The sequence below is a fragment of the Xyrauchen texanus genome, chromosome 49 (genome assembly GCF_025860055.1).
Source record: "Xyrauchen texanus isolate HMW12.3.18 chromosome 49, RBS_HiC_50CHRs, whole genome shotgun sequence".
NCBI classification, from domain to species: Eukaryota; Metazoa; Chordata; class Actinopteri; order Cypriniformes; family Catostomidae; genus Xyrauchen; species Xyrauchen texanus.
This window is the reverse complement of record NC_068324.1, coordinates 13910126-13928491: the sequence shown is the minus strand read 5'-3', so window position 1 is coordinate 13928491 and position 18366 is coordinate 13910126. Positions and strand designations below refer to the sequence as shown.

Here is an 18366-nt window from a genome sequence, read left to right as displayed (position 1 = left end):
GAAGCTAAAAAATATACACACTAACTGTGTATCCTGAGACTCAAAGCACCGGGGGTGGGGACTAAGATCCTGTCACTTCTAGGTCTTCCAAGGTAACATTGTAATATTCCCCTACGAGGCGAGACTTACAGTCCCGTTACAAAAAGTAAGAAGAAGATGGAGAAACATCATTGGCCACAGAGCTATTTTGAATGTCCCGGGCCAACGTAGTGGTAACATCACAATGTGTACTGCAATCATGCAGAATGGGGTCCTCCACCACCATGCCAATTTAGATCCTTACAACACAGCCCATATACTCACATTTTTAGACAAACTACAAAATATACAAAATAATTTTTTACGGCATGGCGATGGAAGGTTTATGATCTCCAGCCCTATGTCAGGATACCCCTCATTCAAGCCATGGAGGAGGCCTGCGATATAATTGATGCAGGATCTGTGCAAGGATGGATTCGCCATTCAAGAAGATTCTTCCTTCGCTGACTTGCGAGAGAGGACATAGCCTGTGATGTTGATGAAGTGCTACGGCCAGATCCAGCTAGGTGAAGAGATGATGCTTAGGGTTTTTTTCCCCATGTTTTCTTTTTTGTCTCCATTTTTTTTGCTGTGATTATGTACAATATTCTTTTTAGAATATGCTCTGTTCTGATTTTCAGTGCAAAATGCAACCTTTGGAAATAAATGGATGTATTGACTGATTTTACAATGTGGAGAGAATAAAATATTTTCATCAGTGTGCTGTACTTGTCTTTTGTGTTGTGTTTGGTCAATATATTCATGACAATATTCTAACAATATCTCTGAAAAAATCAATCCCAGACTATATAATTAGAAAAGTAGAACTGTTAAAAGTGTTTTAGATTGAGCACAGCTGTGTTCAACGGGTTCAAACATAATCAGATCGTATGAACCATGTGTGTGTCATACGGTGTCAAAATTGGGTTTTTATAATTTATTGGGTAGTTTTGAATGAAGTGTTTCATTTTTGCAAAAGATCTGAGGTGTTCTGCTACTTGTGTGTGTGATTGTGTGAATTGTGTGTAGTTTTTTGACAAAATGAGCCCTGTTTTCAAAATCATGCTTAAGCAATTGTTAAAAACTGTATAAGCATTTTCCATACTGTCCCAACTTTTTCAGAACTGGGATTGTAAAAATGATTATGATTATTATGTATAATTTTATTGATAATAAAAATGAAAACAATAAATATTGATACAAATTAAAGGTGAAGTGTGTAATTTTTTTCAATGGTAAATCACTTTCTCCTTTCCCAGTTTAGTTTTTCTGAATTGCTAAAACACTAAACTCCATTCTCTAAAACAATGCTCAGTGACCTAAACCCATTTGTCGAATCAATCACTCTTTTTGCAAAACCCTAAAGACATTCTCACTTACTAAACCACATTTCGCACTGTGATGTGTTGCAAAATGGTAAACATGGGTGGCAAAAGTTAAACAAAACTACAACACAGTTGTCATCGTTTATACACTATGACTCAAAATTTTGAGCACTTGTTTCTAATGATTACACTTGTTTCTAATGAGCTCCTTCTGAGTCCTGAAATATAGAGAAACACTGTCACATTTTTCCAGTCTAACACTCTCACTCACTCTTTATCTCACATTCTGTCATTCTCAACTCTATTTTCTTTCCTCTCTATTTTCTTTTACTCTCATTGACCTATACCTTTGTCCTCACAACACTTTTTGTCCCTCATTCACCCTCTCTCCTTCTTCAAAACATTACAAAACATTTCACTATTGACGAATCCCCGACGACTCTGCCTGGACTCCAAATTACGTTTCACAACGGAGTACACGCGAGAAGAGATACGAGATACGAAAACAAATGCATGATCATATGTTATGCATTTCAGAATTTGATGTGTATGTTTTTAATCGCCTCAATGCATCATATATTTTATTTGGTTACAATATGAAAAAGTACCTCCTACTGAAAAATCTACCTATTTGCTTACCTGACTGTCCAAGAATTGGCAATTTCTCTCCAACTCTTCTCTTTCTCCACCCGGTTGTGGTACAGTTCAGAGGAAACATCAAATAGGCACCAGTGCTCCTGCCAATGTTCCACAAATGTTTCCTCAATTTCTTTGGTCCAATGAGACTTTCTTGATATTGCAGCCATGCTAGTTGATGTTCTGTTGCAGGTACATCAGGACTCCTCCCACTGAAACTTCCCATGCCCTGTTTCTTGCTCTCTTATTGACTGTAGGTCAACGCTGCTGTTGTATTCAGTCAAAACATATTTCACACTGCACGATTTGGAATCGCAGACTGGTCCAGATATTTAATATTCTAAATATCTCGCTGACATCGGCGCCGCATCGGCGATTCTCACAAACCGCGTCTTTGATATTTCATATATTGCGATTGTTGTTCTCCGCGGGCGGGCTCCGATTTGCCTGCATAATGTAATGTGCTTTTTATTTAGAGGGTTATTTGGGGTTTTGCAGTTGGACTACTGTTTTTTTATAGGGTTCAAGTGCTAAATATACAGACATTCAATACTGTATTACTTGCAGTACTTACATACAAACATTCAAACATAGCTTCTGTACCCTCTAAAATGTACAACTGTATTTCCATTTCAGTGCATGTGAATATTCACATCAATTACCACCTTCCCCTAACATTCTGTTCATTTTTCCTTATTTTCACCTCTGAAAGACAACTGAATTCATCCCCACATTTTATTTATGTATATATTTATTTTTACTAACCTTCTCCTGGTACTGTCTTCTTGAGGAGTCCAGTGATTGAATGAGGGCGGTAGCATGGCCCACAAACATGGCATAGCAGGTTGCACCCACGATCATGCTGAGAATGGTCAGCCATACATCCGTCATGCCCACGGGAGGGTACATGCCGTAGCCAATACACAGCATGTGGCTCATGGCCTTAAACAGGGCGTAGGAGTATTGCTGACCCCAGGTGTCATTCTGAGAAGAAAAGAGGTGGAGAGAGAGAAAAAAGGTATGAAAGAGATAAAGAGGAAAATCAACCCAAATTAGAACATGAATACAATTATGAGCATGAAAGAAGGAGAGAGGGTGAATGAGGGACAAAAAGTGTTGTGAGAGGACAAAGGTATAGGCCAATGAGAGTGAGAGGAAAGAAAATAGAGTTGAGAATGACAGAACGTGAGATAAAGAGTGAGTGAGAGTGTTAGACTGGAAAAATGTGACAGTGTTTCTCTATATTTCAGGACTCAGAAGGAGCTAAAGTAAAGTCCAGAGAGAAAGGAGAATATCATGTCCTTTAGCAGAGTGGTCATTGTATATGCTGCATGCATTTTCTTGATATCGTAAGATGGAGAAAAACAGAAGGTTCCGCTTTACAAATGCAAATTAAGGGTTTTAAAGGGCAGTATTAATCTTTAAGTGATGTGAGTTGCACGGGTGTGTCAGTTTTGGGCCAAATATTTATGCAGGGCCAGGAAATGATGCAGGTGGCCTTATTCCAGTCAAAATGTTACATTTGCAAAGTGGCACTTTCCAGGAATAGGGTACACTTTGGTGTATGACGACATTGTTTAGAGCATTAGAGGCATGAATCCAATGTAATTTGTTGTTATAAAAACGGTTGAAATTGACATTATCTGTTTAAATTACCACATAATTTGCCCCATAACAAGTCTAATATCAGGGTGGTTACTTAGATTAAGCAAGTAGTATTTGGCTGGTCATGTGATTCTAACATGGTAACCCCATGAGGGGACCCTCTCCATGTAGAATAAAACAGCTTTTACAAGGTTGCTGATATAAATGTAGTCTTTATCTAATGTGAGTGGTCATGATTTTATAAATTTTTACAATTATATTATACAATTAAAAGAATAGAAGTAAAACTTTTTGGTGGGTCTGAAAGGCTCCTTTTTTAACTGACCATTTAAAAAAACGTTATTATTTTTTTTAGTGTTTCAGCGCCCCTTTTGTGAAAAGTGCCAAATATCAATTCAGAATATTCCATCCAGGCCATTTTTTTCTTCTGCTTTCATATTTTTAGTTTTCAAGCCTAAAAATGTAGGTGTTGGGATTAATTATCCATGGCGAGCTCTGTTGGAGGAAAATAAGGGTCTGCCATAAGTACTTACCACCATTTTGTTTTTGGACACCCAGCAGTCAGAAGGAAAGTCCTGCAGCATGGGCACCAGGAACTGCAAGCAACCATCCCAGTGGCACAGCAACAGCATCATTCCAATCAGATTAACAATACGCACCATGGCACTAGCCAGGTCATAGGTCATGTGAAAAATCTATGGAAATGGAAAAGAAGGCAAAGAGGTGATTGGGACTATGATTACAGAATGAGAATATGCCACATGGGTCACAGTTAAGCCTTACTCAGTTCTAGGCCACATTGTTCTAAAGCTGGTTTATAATAGCGAACTACTCGGTTTGTGGAGTATTACATAATGTACTGCATGTTGCTTCTGCTAATGTCACTAATAGTTCCTGGGAGATCAGTGACATGCAAAAAGAGTGGCTGACGTTACCCATGATCCACAATGGAATTGATGTACCCCCTTGCCCCCCTGGTGGAAAAAAGGGGTGTGCTCATATAGCATTGTAATAGATTTCCTTTAACTCACAAGGTTGTGGGCTGATAGGACTGACCAATCGAAGCAATTAAGGGGTCATGATGCACACTTTTCCATTTTCCATGGACAAACAAGGGACAAGTAACACAATGTTGCCTGCAATTGTGTATGATTGCTGCTTGATTTAGAAGCATGCAAGGTATTCTTTCGCAGAGCTAAATATATATCCAATTGAAAGCAAAATAAGTCTGTGAATTTTGGCATTATATTGATTACAACAAAAATGTATTTTGATCCATCCCTCCCTCCCTTTCTTTAAAAAAAAAAAGCACAAATCAAGGTTACAGTGAGGCACTTACAACGGAAGTGAATGGGGCCAATTTTTGGAGGGTTTAAAGGCAAAAAAGTTTATAATTTTATAATATTTATAATATATTTTAAAAGTCATGTATTATTTGAGCTGTAAATTTGTTTAAATTGTAATTTTTACAGTCATTTTAGAGTTTGTTGATATTACATCATCATGGCAATGAAGTTGTAAAATTGGACATAACTTTACACAGAGAAGGTTAGTAAGTGATTTTATCACACTAACATCATGTTTACACCCATATTGTCACAGTCTGGGCTGGAAAGTTCCTTCTGTCTATCTTGTCATGTGTTTGGTGTTTGTGTCTGTGTTTCCCTCTCTCTACATCTTGTGTTTTGCAGGTGCCACTTGGAGAATGTCAGCTCTGTTGCCAGGACGACTGATTGTTTCTTCACCCAGCTCATCACCAGCGGCACCTGCCTCCAATTACCAGCTATATATTCTTTCCTTTGTTGTTTTGTCTTTGTTGGATTGTTTTGCTGTGTTGCAAATCTGTCAGCATGTTCTGGTCTGTTCCCTAATTCAAGTTTCAGTTGGTCTAGTTTTTGTTTCTCTTTCGGTTGTTTATATTTCTCTCTTCGGTTGTTTATATTTCTTTATGTGTGTTTTATGTGCTTACTGAGAGCCCTTTTTGTTTATATTTTTAAGTGACGCTGAAGAGTAACAAAATATTCACGTTGAATGTTTCTCAAATTACGAAACTTGCAACAGGGGTGCCGAAATCCGGGAGCAATCAGAGGAAACATAATCATGGAATCTTGACTGCTGGGCGAAGTCATCAAATCCCTCGCCGACATCTAGCAAAGTCAACATCAGGCCCTCGTGGAGTTACGCCTGGTGTAGGAACAGCATTTCTAACTCCTGCTCAAGGCTCATGTGGAGGACCGGCAGGTATTCCGAAGACTGATCGACAGAGAGGGGGCTGTCGCTGCGACCCTGGAGATCTCAGCACCGGTGACCCTCATTAAAATGGAGCCGAGTGATGATCCTAAGGCCTACATTGATCTGTTTGAGAAGACAACTGAGGTGTTGAAGTGGCCACCCGTATTAGTATTAACTTCCAGGTGGATCACTATAACCAATGGCTGGCCATTTAGGTCATGAGAATACATTGAATCAATATAATGGCCCATTTATTTTGGTCTAGCATTCCTGGGGATGTTTGCAAGTGGTGTGTGGTGTACCGTGAATGTCAGTTGGTGAATCCACCGGCCACCCCAAAAGCACCATTACGCCCCCTACCATTGATTGAGTTCCCCTTTCGAGATAATTGATATGGACCTCGTCGGGCCATTAGAATGGGCCACATGAGGGCATAGCTTTGTGTTAGTTCTGGTGGACTATGCAACGCATGCAAGGCCAATGTCTGGAAGCAGGCATTTTTCAGAATAATCTCCCGAGTGGGGATTCCAAAAGAAATCCTCACTGATCAAGGCACTACATTTATGTCACGAACACCACGTGAACTATATAAATTATTAGGTACTAACCCTGGCCTGTGTCGGACTGTGGGGATATGTAGTGATGGGGGCATGGTCGTGTGTCTGTCTGCAGGAGAGAGAGAGCGGTAAGACTCATCACCTGTGTTGTTATTATCTCTAACATCTGATTCTTGTTGTAGTGATGGCGGAGAGAGACATAAAAAGGTGTACGAGGCATCAGAGTGATAGAGTGGAACCAGAGAAACTGTTCCTGCATCATACGTTTGTGTGTTTTATGTGCTTATTGAGAGCCCTATTTGCTTAAATTTGTTAGTGATGCCGAAGATTAATAGAATACTCACATTGACAGTTCACTGCCTCCTGACTCCTCCATTGCTCAAATTACGAGCTTACTACAATGCCCTATTCTGCCTTCCTGCATTTGGGTCCTTCTTTCTCTCAGTACCGTGTACCATGCCAGAAAAATCCAACCAATTCTGGACCCAGCAGAGGCACATTGGGCAGCTTCCTTTTTACATCTCCCTTCGCAATCTTTTCAATTCATCAGCATATGATTCAGCTTGTCCACCTTCGCAATGTCCATCAGAAGAGAACTGACATGAGAGACTTTGCATGTGGGATTTTGATTGCAATGGACAAGCTGGACTGTGATGAGATGGATCATAAAGAGGTTTATAACATCTGCCTTGATAAACTTCTCAATCAGTGGGAGATGGAGAAGCTAGGGCATTTGGGCTTTTGGGCTTTTGGGAATTTGTTGACCACCATTGTGAGTGCAGGGAGTCTGCACTGCCATCCCAAGAGGGATTTTCCCAGGCAGACCATACCATCATCCCACCCCCAACAAGCACAAACCCCAGTCCTACTATGACCCGTAAATGGAGGAAGACGGAAGAACAGGTCAGCTGCAACCCCCAGCTCAAGGCCTTCACGCCTTAATAATAGGTACATAAAAATGTAAACAAATAGACTTGCTTCAGGAAGGCCCTTTTCTGATCCAAACTTTAAGTGCCCCTGTGCACAAAGTGATGTCAATAAAGTAATGGGATACTGAGTTTACCGAGTCTGGTGTCTCTGTACTTGACACCTGCACAAAGCCCAAACCTGAACCCCATTTGAACACCTCTGGGATCAATTGGAATGCAGACTTTGAGCCAGATGGCCAACATCAGTGCCTGACCTCACTGATGCTTTTGTGTCTGAACTGAAGCAACTCCCTGCAGTCATATTCTAACATCTCCATCAAAGCCTTCCCAGAAGAGTGGAAACTGTTATAGTTGCAAAAAGAGGACCAAAATTCTAAAGCACAAAGTTTGGAAATTAAATGTTCAACAAGCACATATGGATGAATTGTAAAAAGTTTATTGTCAGAATATTATTTAATATGATTAAATCAACCTGATAATGTTAAGTTAGGCCAACAAAAGTAATTTTAAGTGTTAGATCTAGAAACAAAATTGATCCTTAAGGTAACAACTGCATGTTACCACTTTTTACACAATGTACATTTTATGTAAAAAGGTTTATTGTAAAAGTTCATCTTACCTCCTCCCATTGGTGGATATATCTAATGAGCCTGGACAATCTTAGCAGCCTGAGCAGACTGAGTATTTTAGTGAAGCGTACAATCCGCAATGCTCGTGCTGTCTTATAGAAGTCAGAGTCGATACGTGTCTCCACAATGAGGAAGATGTAATCCACAGGGATGGAGGAGATGAAATCCACGGCAAACCAGCTCCGCAGGTATCTCACTTTGATTTGCTGAGGATCCAGGATGATTTCTGTGCTGTCCTCTTTGACAATTCCAGTACGGAAGTTCAGTACCAGGTCCACCAGAAAGAATGTGTCAGATACCACATTAAAGACTATCCAGGCGGGAGTGTGTTCATCTTTAAAGAAGGTGATGCCTACAGGGATGATGATCAAGTTTCCAACCATTAGGAGGAGCATGATTAAATCCCAGTAGAACCTGAAGGACATAAAACAGAAAACATGTTAAGAGAAATGTGTATTTGATGCAATAAGAAAATAACAGTTTATAAAGACAGACAGACAGACGGACAGCTAGATTATTATGTTTCACATTATGATGTCAGCAATCAAAAACTGTACTCTTAAGGATGAGCTGAAACCCTGACATATGCTGGGAATGGCAGCCTGTTTGGGCTATTTCTTCTTATTTATGGATGAGTTCCCTTTTTGGTAATTGATGTGTTGCACGTATGTAAATGAAAGGGGCTGGAAGTCATCCAGGATACCTCTGGCAACACCGCCATTCCATCAATAAAAGATCTGCTGGGTGAAAAGTTGACACAACAAATGTTTCTAATATTTCATGATTTCAGAAGTATTTCTTGGCTCTTTTCCCATGTGCTAATATTTTTTCCCCATAATTTATTACAGAGCACACGTTAAGATTGTTGATTACAAAAATTTCACTAGCACCATGGCAGAAAGCTGGTTGGCTTTCAGTCCATATGATTCACGTGAATTTGACGGTTTATTCTGTGTGTTTTGTTATTTTCTCTCCCTCATGTTTTGCAGGCAAAGCTGGCATGCATGATCATTGTTTCCATGATAACATTGATTGTTCCCAGGGGAATGCTGATCATGCTACTAATTAGTGTGCTAGCAACACCTGGTTCTCCTCTAATTCACTCCCTTCTTAAACCCTTCGTGTTCTCAATATCTTTGCTAGATTATTGTTTGATGTGAAGTAATTTACCTCACTCACTGACTAGTTGGTCCTGTCTTGTGTATCTGTTTGGTTGCTTATCACACTCATTCACAAGACTCCTTCCCTCTTCTGCAGCCGGTGCCGGGATCTCCAGTCTTTGCCAGCTCAGTTAACATTATCATTTATTGTAAATAATCCCTTTGAACTGTTCCTTGGCTTTTGGGTCCCTTTATCTTGCTCTCACTCTCTGACAGAATAATCTAGGCAAGTATGGACCCAGTGGAGGAATCTACTCTTCGCTCCACCCTTTCTCAGCAGGGAGCCCTGCTTACTTTTTCTTACTGATTCCTTACTGTTTGAAAATGTCTTAAATTCTGCTTTCTCTCCTGTCCAATCTTGTGTTTTTTTGCAGGATGAACCGAAGGATTTGTCCGGTGTACCGTTGACATACCATGACTCGAGGGCGGTGTTCAGCCGGTCCCAAGCTGCAACCCTTCCTCCTCATTGCCCATACGTCCAATTTCATTTAATTTCTTCCTGGCACCCTGCCTCCTTGGGGATGGCTGTATTCGCTCTCGGCTCCCGAGAGAGAGGCCATGAACAGGTATATCAATGATTCTCTGGCAGCCTGGCACATCCGCCCTTCCTTGTCATCGGCAGGGGCAGGGTTCTTCTTCGTGGAGAAGAAGGATGGCTCGCTTAGTCCCTATATATTTTATTGGGGGATGAATAATATCACGTTGAAGAATCGCTATCCTTTGCCGTTGATGTCCTCAGCTTTCGGACTCTTGTAGGGACCTTCCGTCTTTATGAAGTTGGACCACCGCAATGCTTACCACCTTGTCCGAATTAGGAAGGGGGATGGAAGTGGAAGACAGCTTTTAACACCCATAGGGGGCACTTTGAACATTTGGTTATGCCTTTCAGATTGGTCTGTGCCTCCTCCGTCTACCAGGGGCTCATAAATGACATGCTTAGGTTGTGTTTGTTTATCTGGATGAAATTCTGATCTTCTCCCGGAACCTCCATGACCATTTTCAGCACATCAGGCAGGTGCTTCAGTTACTGCTAGAGAATCAGATGTTCATCAAGGTGAAGAGGTGTGCTTTTCTTTCAAAGACGGTTCCATTCCTGGGGTTCATCGTTTTGTCCGAGGGAGTGCGCATGGACTCTGTTAAGGTCAGAGCCATCTCCGAGTGGCCAACCCCAGATTCTCGCAAGGCATTGCAGAGGTTTCTGGGGTTCACTAACTTTTATCTGAGGTTTATTAGAAATAACAGCCAACTCGCCACACCTCTGATGGATCTTACTATCACTGCACTGAAATTAAAGGAGAGGATTTCTACCACACTTATTTTGGTAACTGCCAACCCTGCAAGTAAGTTCGTGGTGAAGGTGGATGTGTTTGAGGTTTGTGTTGGAGCGGTCCTGTCACAGCGCTTTACCTTGGATGGAAAGATGCTTTTTTCACACCGCTTAACACCTAACTACAACTTCGGTAATCGAGAATTGCTGGCTGTCTGTTGGTCTTGGGGAGTGGCATCATTGGTAAGAGGGTTCAGGGGTACCTTTTGTAGTCTGGACTGATCATAAGAACTTAGAGTACATCCGTAGCGCAAAATGCCTCAACTCCAGACAGGCTTGCAGGGCATTATTTTTCACTTGTTTTAATTTTACCCTTTTGTATTGCCCGGGCTCTAAAAACATCAGGCCTGACTCATTGTCTTGTCATCCAACATTGCTTGTCATCCAGGGGCGACCTGCACCCAAATGCTCATTAGAAAGTGTTTCTACTGGCCATCACTTGGATGGACGCCGGTGTGTTGCCGCTTGCCCCATATGCATGACTAATAAGACCTCCTGTTATCCCCGGCCGGGCGCCTGTCAGTCCCTTCGAGACCCTGGTTGCACATAGCCATAGATTTTGAAACTGGTACCCCCCCCCCCATGGCAACTAGGGCTAAAACAATTTGTCGACGTTATCGACAATGTCAACAATAAAAAAATTGTCGACAAATATTTTCAGTGTCGAATAGTCATTTCATCTCATTTAACGGAACATGAGATCATAAGACACTCTAATGATGATACGCGAGAGCAGCACTGCAGTTTGCGCCTGACTGAGGAGAGGAAGAATTACGCAGTTCACATTCCAGATGCACTCTAAACATTCCAAACAGCTTCAGGCGATGTAGATCGCAAAGTATGAGGGAATTATTTTGCAAAAATACAAAATATGTAAATACAGAAGCTGGAGCAAGATTTACGTGTAGAGCATCTTTAAAGGAAACACCCCGGCATTACATCTTAAATGCAGTTATATACCCCTTTTTACAAGATGTAATATAAGTCTCAGGTGTCCCAGAATGTGTCTGTGAACTTTCAGCTCAAAATACCCCACGGATAATTTATTATACCATGTTATAAATGCCTCTTTTTGGGTGGAATCAAAACACGCAGATTTTGTGTTTGTCTCTTTAAATGCAAATGAGCTGCTGCTCCCTGCCCTCTTTCCGTATGAGGGCTGTTAGATACTACAGCAACAACAAATCAGAACTAATATGACTGACAGCATAAATACCGGACTTCAGCCACATATGTATGAATATATGTATATCTAGTCTCTGTGAATACAATCAGAGACAATGGTAAATTTAGCTGCATTAGCCGTGGAATCACATTTGGACAGGCGATTTGCAAACATTCGCAAAATATAAAGTGCGATACTTACATCTTCAAGATATAAAGCTGGAACACGAACAGTTGGTACGGATCCATGCTTGAGAATCACATTTTATGAAAATCCTGCTTTATATTGACAATCATTCACAAAGCAGTCCGGTGTAAAATGATTTGCACAGTTGTGGGGCACATTTCCTTCAAAAACAAAACTTGTCCACTGCGTCTTCAGTGGCTCTGATGCCAGGAGTACATGAAGATTCTTATGTTCACTTTTACAGCCAACAACAGAACACTTATGATGTTACGAAGCTGAGATATTATTCTTCTCACTGTATCTGCTTCAGCGCAGAAAAAAATGGCGCACTGTGTGTAGATCACTCAGGGGATCTATGATAATAGAGTGGAGTCCCTCACTAGTCGTGGGCGAGGCCTGCTCTAATGTGAGTTTAGAGCAGAAAAGAAAACAATTCATTTTATAAGAAATATAAGAGAGGAGTGGGTGGACTTTTAACATTGTAGGGTGGTTGTGTACACACACTCCCGACTCACATTTATGTACAAACACCATGTAGAAGTGAATTTTGCATAATAGGACCCCTTTAAAGTTAAAATAATAGGGAAGCAGATCATATAAATAACTACAAAACTCAGAAACCGACAGTCTGACCGAAATCTGTGAATGAGAGTGACCAACGAATGTCTGATCTAAGGGGGAGAGATTGAATCTGCACCCGGCTGATGCACAGTCTGTCATGTGGACACTCATCCCTCGAGCATGCACACTCAATCACAACTTATTGAATTATAATATATGCGTCACTGCATTTCTTATTGTGAAGAAAATTGGCAATATGCAGATTTATTAATATGAGAGAGTTTTTTTTTTAGGAGTTAAAGATTATCAATGCATTCATTATTGTTAACCATACACAAATTTGAAGTATTGTTCATTGTTATTTCATGTATTGTAAACTGCAAAATACAGTAACTACACATTTTGTCATTATTAAGTTTGGTTCGTAAAACTGAATTCAGAGACTATTTTATTTACCACATTTGTCTGGCCAATCAAAGTATTTAAGTATTGACATTAATACAAAGTATTAATCAAGGTATTTTCCTAATTTTCAGAGTTGGTGTAGTTACTGTGTTTTGGCTTTGTACGGCATCAAAGTGTTGCCCATTTAATTATAGATTTTAATTTAAATTTAGGCCCATCTCAAAATCACAATTCTTTCTTCAGCAAAAATTTAATTTGTAATGATTACAGAAATAAACAAAAGCAGATTATTCATGAACACAACAGTCAATATAATTACTAAAGGTTACTGTTAATAATTACCACTATTAGCTGTCATAATTGCATGAACGAGCATACATTTTATGCATTTATAGCTGTTCATTCTATTATGACCACTGATAATGATGATTACTAACAGTAACCTTTAGTCATGGTACTGGGGCTGCATGTTGTTTCAAAGCTATTTTATGTTGTTGTGGTCATGGGCATACATCAGGTAACAGAGAAGCAAGAACAGAAATTAAGTATCAGAATAACCCTAATGTTACATACTTCCTTGACAAGATAATAATATAACCATGTAATTACATGCTAGATACCTAGTTATTAACGTCACATAATATCTGGGTTTAGTGAAATGGAAAAATACAACTTCCACACCTCCGCATTATAGGGATCTCTTTTACATTGCTTGAAATGAGCTTTGGGGGAGATTAAACAAGAAGAAACCATCTATATGAAGTGTCACTAAATCTGACAGATTAATCCCAGACATTTTTCAGATTATAAAGGATTTGCCATTGACATTTGCCCTCCGACAGATGCTGCAGTGGTCAAAGCAGCCAGTAGGCAAAAGAATATGTAATGTAGCAACATCAGTTTGTACACTTATGCAAGAACTAAATCGTGTATGACATGTATTTAAAACCTACATATACAAAAAGTAATACTTAATAATGATTATAATAAAAACAATGCACTTAAAAATAACAAATCAATAAAATAAAACTAATTAAAACTAGTTGTTTTTAAAAACGATACAATCTAGTAGGTTATCTATTAAGCTACTTTTACAAAACATTTTTAATATGCAAATCAAGTATAGGACCACAAAGAATCAATGCTGTATTTAAAATCAGTTAGTTTGTAATCTCATCATATCAAATCTGATCAGATCACATCATCATATTTTCTTGGTTCACTTAATCTCAGGATTAGATTTTAGCTTTTAAGCTTGTATAATGTGAATATTTGCATTTACACTGTCAATATATGCTGTATGTAAATACTTGCAACTTTGAATCCACAAGGCTACTTGAGCTCTGGGTGCATTTGAAATATCCAATATCTATCCCAATAACCTTTGTCTGTCTGTCAATACAGTTTTTATAGATATGATTCTCCCCTCAATCATAACCACATATGTAAAGAAGAGATACAGCATAAAATGATACAAATTAAACAAGCAGAAACCGCAAGAGGCACTCTTGAATATCATGCTTGCCACGCTAGTAATGCTTGAAGTGTGTAATTTCTAAAAACATTCCCCCATCTTCTATTGGTTGTCCAAATAGATAGCACTGTCCCAAACTCATGCCATTGGTTGAGCTGACATTGCTATGTTGAGCTAATCAGGTGATTACTGCAGAATTACTGATGAGCACCATTACCCCATCAAATATTTTGCACCAATTCAAACACATGCACCTTTCTATATGGTGCTACTGGTAGTGCATTGTGCACACAATCTTTACAACATGGGTTCTAGTCTCATGGAAACCAAGAAGTGATCATGCTCTAATAAACAATGGTAAGCACGATTTAGAGGTTACCCTTTTGCTCTAAATTAGATTTTTACTCCACTGACAGTTCGTTTTAGGGTTAAGTTTTGGTTAAGGGTTTGAGTTAATAAAATATGCATTTCTGTATGACTGTCATTTACAACAAAAAATACTAAATTTTGGCAAGTAGCTGCAGGCTGGAGATCTCCAAATTAGGGCTGAATCTCCAAAATGGGGCATGGTTTCTCCAAAAGGGGGCAAGGTTACTCCAAAAGGGGGCAACTACTCCACAGATGGTTAGAGTTAGGGAAAGGGTTAGGTAAAGGGCTCCCTATATCTTTGCTGGTACTCCCCTTTTGTCGCTCACTTTGACGTTGTGTCGAGTGAAGCGACACTAGGGGACTTTGAAGGCCTCGGTTACCTCTGAACTTGAGAAAAGGCCAATGAGAAATTGGCAGACAGAATTTGCATGTCCCTCCCTGCACATACGGGAATCATGCGTCTGTCCATTCAGATTTCTTCTTTGGAGCGGAGCGGTTGTGCGATCAGTGAGCTGAGATCACTTACTGTTCCACTCACCTCTGCAGAGCTTACACTGTTGGATCTACAGCACATATCAGCGTCTTTCTCCTTCTCTGCACGGCAGTCCAGCTTTGCCCCTGGGCGCTTCGACAGCACTGCTAAAAATAGTTATTTTCTCTAAAAGAGCAAAACACAGCTGCCGTTGAACGTCCTTTTCAGGCCGCGTCTTTATAAAGATGCCCATCCACCCCTGTGTAGTTCCTGGATGCGGTCGATTTCTCTCCGCTTCTGACGGTCATAAGAGCTGCCTCGCTTGCCTGGGCATGTGACTCGGCTATGTGATTCAGTGCGCCAGGCCCCGCCCCCCTTTCGCCGGTGTCCAAAGATCGCAGAGGCAGCCCTTGCCCCACTAAGGGAAGTGGGCATTTGCATACTCAATTACCTCAATGACTGGCTCATCATAGCCCACTCTCGAGAGTAACTATGCGCCCACAGGGACCAGGAGAAATTATTCTCACCTTATTCAAGCCAGGAACAGCGGTTCCTCTAAAACAATTCCAGAGGCTCCTGGGGTATATGGCATCCTCTGCGGCGGTCACGCCACTGGGGTTAATGCATATGAGACCGCTTCAGCACTGGCTTCAAACTCGGCTTCAGAATCGAGTCCTGAGATGGGCATGACGCCGCGGCACGTACCATGTGTTCATCACCCCCGCCTGCCGCCAGACTTTCAACTCCTGAACAGACATCTGTTTTCTGCTGACAGGTGTCCCCATACAGCAGGTGTCCCGATGCATTCTGGTCACCACAGATGCCTCCAAACAGGGTTGGGGCACCGTGTCCAATGGGCACGCAGCCGCCGGCACCTGGACGGGGCCCCGGCTGGGTTGGCACATCAACTGCCTAGAGTTTCTGGCTGTAATCCTTGCCCTGCGGAGGTTTCTCCCGATAATACGGGGAAAGCACGTCTTGATCCGATCAGACAGCACCACTACGATAGCGTACATAAATCGCCAAAGCGGCGTGCGCTCGTTATATGTCACAACTTGCCCGCCATCTCCTCCTTTGGAGCCAGCAGTGGCTTGGGTCAATGCGCTATATTCACATCCCAGGCAACCTCAACATGGCTGCGGACACGCTGTCGCGACAAGGTATGCTCAGCAGAGAGTGGAGGCTCCACCCCCAGGCGGTCCAACTGATTTGTGAGCGGTTCGGCAAAGCACAGGTAGACCTGTTCGCTTCCCAAGAGACCTCCCATTGCTTGATCTGGTACTCCCTGTTGGAGGCTCCCCTCGGGAAAGACGCGCTGGTACCCAGCTGGCCCCGGGGGCTGTGCAAGTACGCATTTCCCCCAGTGAGCCTACTTGCATGGGTGCTGTACAAGGTCATGGAGGACAAGGAACAAGTCACTCTGGTGGCCGCCTACTGGCCCACATGGACTTGGTCACCACAACGCAGTGGACGGTAAGTCCCTAGGGAAGCACAATCTGATTATCTGGTTCTTTAGAGGGGCCCAGAGGCTGAACCCTCCCAGGCCATGCCTGTTCACCTCATGGGATCTCTCCATGGTCCTTTCAGGCCTTCAGAGACCCCCCTTCGAGCCGCTAGAATCAGTCGAGCTCAAAGCCCTCTCTTTGAAGACGGCCCTCCTGATCGCGCTCGCTTCCATCAAGAGGGTTGGGTACCTGCAAGCGTTCTCTGTCAGCGGCACTTGCCTGGATTTCGGTCTGGCAGACACCCATGTCGTCCTAAGACCGCGACCAGGCTACGTGCCCAAGGTTCCTACGACCCCCTTCAGGTACCAGGTAGTGAACCTGCAAGCGAAGCTCCCCCGGGAGGAGGCAGACCCAGCCTTTTCATTGCTGTGCCCGGTGCGTGCTTTGCGTACCTATGTGGACAGCACACAGAGCTTTAGATGTTCTGAGCAGCTCTTTGTCTGCTTTGGTGGACAGCAGAAAGGGAACACTGTCTCCAAACAGAGGCATTCCCACTGGGTCGTTGATGCCATCGCATTGGCCTATCACACCCAGGCCGTGCCCACCCCCTTGCGGGTTCGAGCACTCTCGACGAAAAGTGTGGCATCCTTGTGGACACTCGCCAACGGCACCTCCCTAGCAGACATATGCAGAGCATCGGGCTGGGCAACACCCAATACCTTTACGAGATTTTACAATCTCAGGATTGAGTAGCAACTCCTCCCTGGCAGCAGGTAGGATCTACCACCGTGCCATTCCCACATGTGGCCTGAAAACCCATGTGAAGTATTTTGCCACTCTTTACCCCAGCCTGCAGGTGGTATCCACGGGATCTTTCCCCCTGAAAGAATAAGAGTTGGAAAATAATGCCTTCCCTGATGAGTGTGATAGCGTTAAGATGGCCCCAGCCACTTTATCTCTATGTGAGAAACATAGAAAGAGAAAAGGCATGGCTGGTGTGGCCTGCTCCCATGCTTGGCACTTCACTTTGTTCCCCTCTTCGGGGTGCCGGGAACCTAAAAATTTACGCTGATTTTATGGGGCGTTGGGGACGGTTACGTGCAGTCTGACGCAGCCTGTCACTTTGGCATGCAACTGCCTGCCTGCACCTGCATCAGCAGCACACGTACACGGTTCAGTGCATGGTGTGATTGAATAGGGACCCCTAGTGTCGCTTCACTCGACACAACATCTAAGTTACTGTTGTAACCTCCGTTCCCTGATGGAGGGAACAATATGTTGTGTACCCCTGGCCACGACGCTGAACCAAGCCACTGCTATGGCCGAACCTTTTTCTCGGTTCCTCAGTGCAAAACCTGAATGTACAGATGCATGATTCCCTCCTTTTATACCTGTATGTCCGGGGGAGAGACATACAAATTCTGTCTGCCAATTTTTCATTGGCCTTTTCTCAAGTTCAGAGTTAACCGAGGCCTTCAAAGAAGTCCCCTAGTGTCGCAGTTACAACAGAAACCTAGACGATTTGGAGCTCCCTCCTCTTTTTGGAGCTCTGTCTGCAGCTATAGCCTTCTTGCTTTTGGCAGACATTTCACCTCAACAGCACTTCCAGTATCGACCACTGGAGGCAGTGGTTCAAATTTCAGTAAGCTCAGACTGATTTTAGCAGTAAAACATTCAACCTCCTGTCGTTGAATATGAGGGATGCTCAAATAAACAGAGCAAAGTTTTGATGGTGCCACAGTGTTTACAATTTTTGGTGAAATGAACCTACTGTTGACTTATATCTGTTTCTGCATATTAATGGCCCTATTTTAAGAGCGCAAGCATTAAGTGCAGCGCTATCCCATAAGTCATAAGCGCAAAGTCAGTGG

At 42.2% G+C, this 18366-nt stretch overlaps 1 protein-coding gene across 1 annotated transcript in view; it reads right to left on the bottom strand.

Annotated features, from left to right (window-relative positions):
- The window catches only part of LOC127640538 (potassium/sodium hyperpolarization-activated cyclic nucleotide-gated channel 3-like), a 50860-nt gene that overhangs the window by 24287 nt on the left and 8207 nt on the right, over positions 1-18366 (bottom strand). Inside the window, exons 2-4 of the mRNA XM_052123157.1 lie at positions 7922-8345; positions 4118-4279; positions 2745-2963 (exon numbers count right to left, since the gene is read on the bottom strand). Of these exons, the coding sequence (XP_051979117.1) occupies positions 2745-2963; positions 4118-4279; positions 7922-8345 (805 nt within the window). The remainder of the gene's footprint in view (positions 1-2744; positions 2964-4117; positions 4280-7921; positions 8346-18366) is intronic.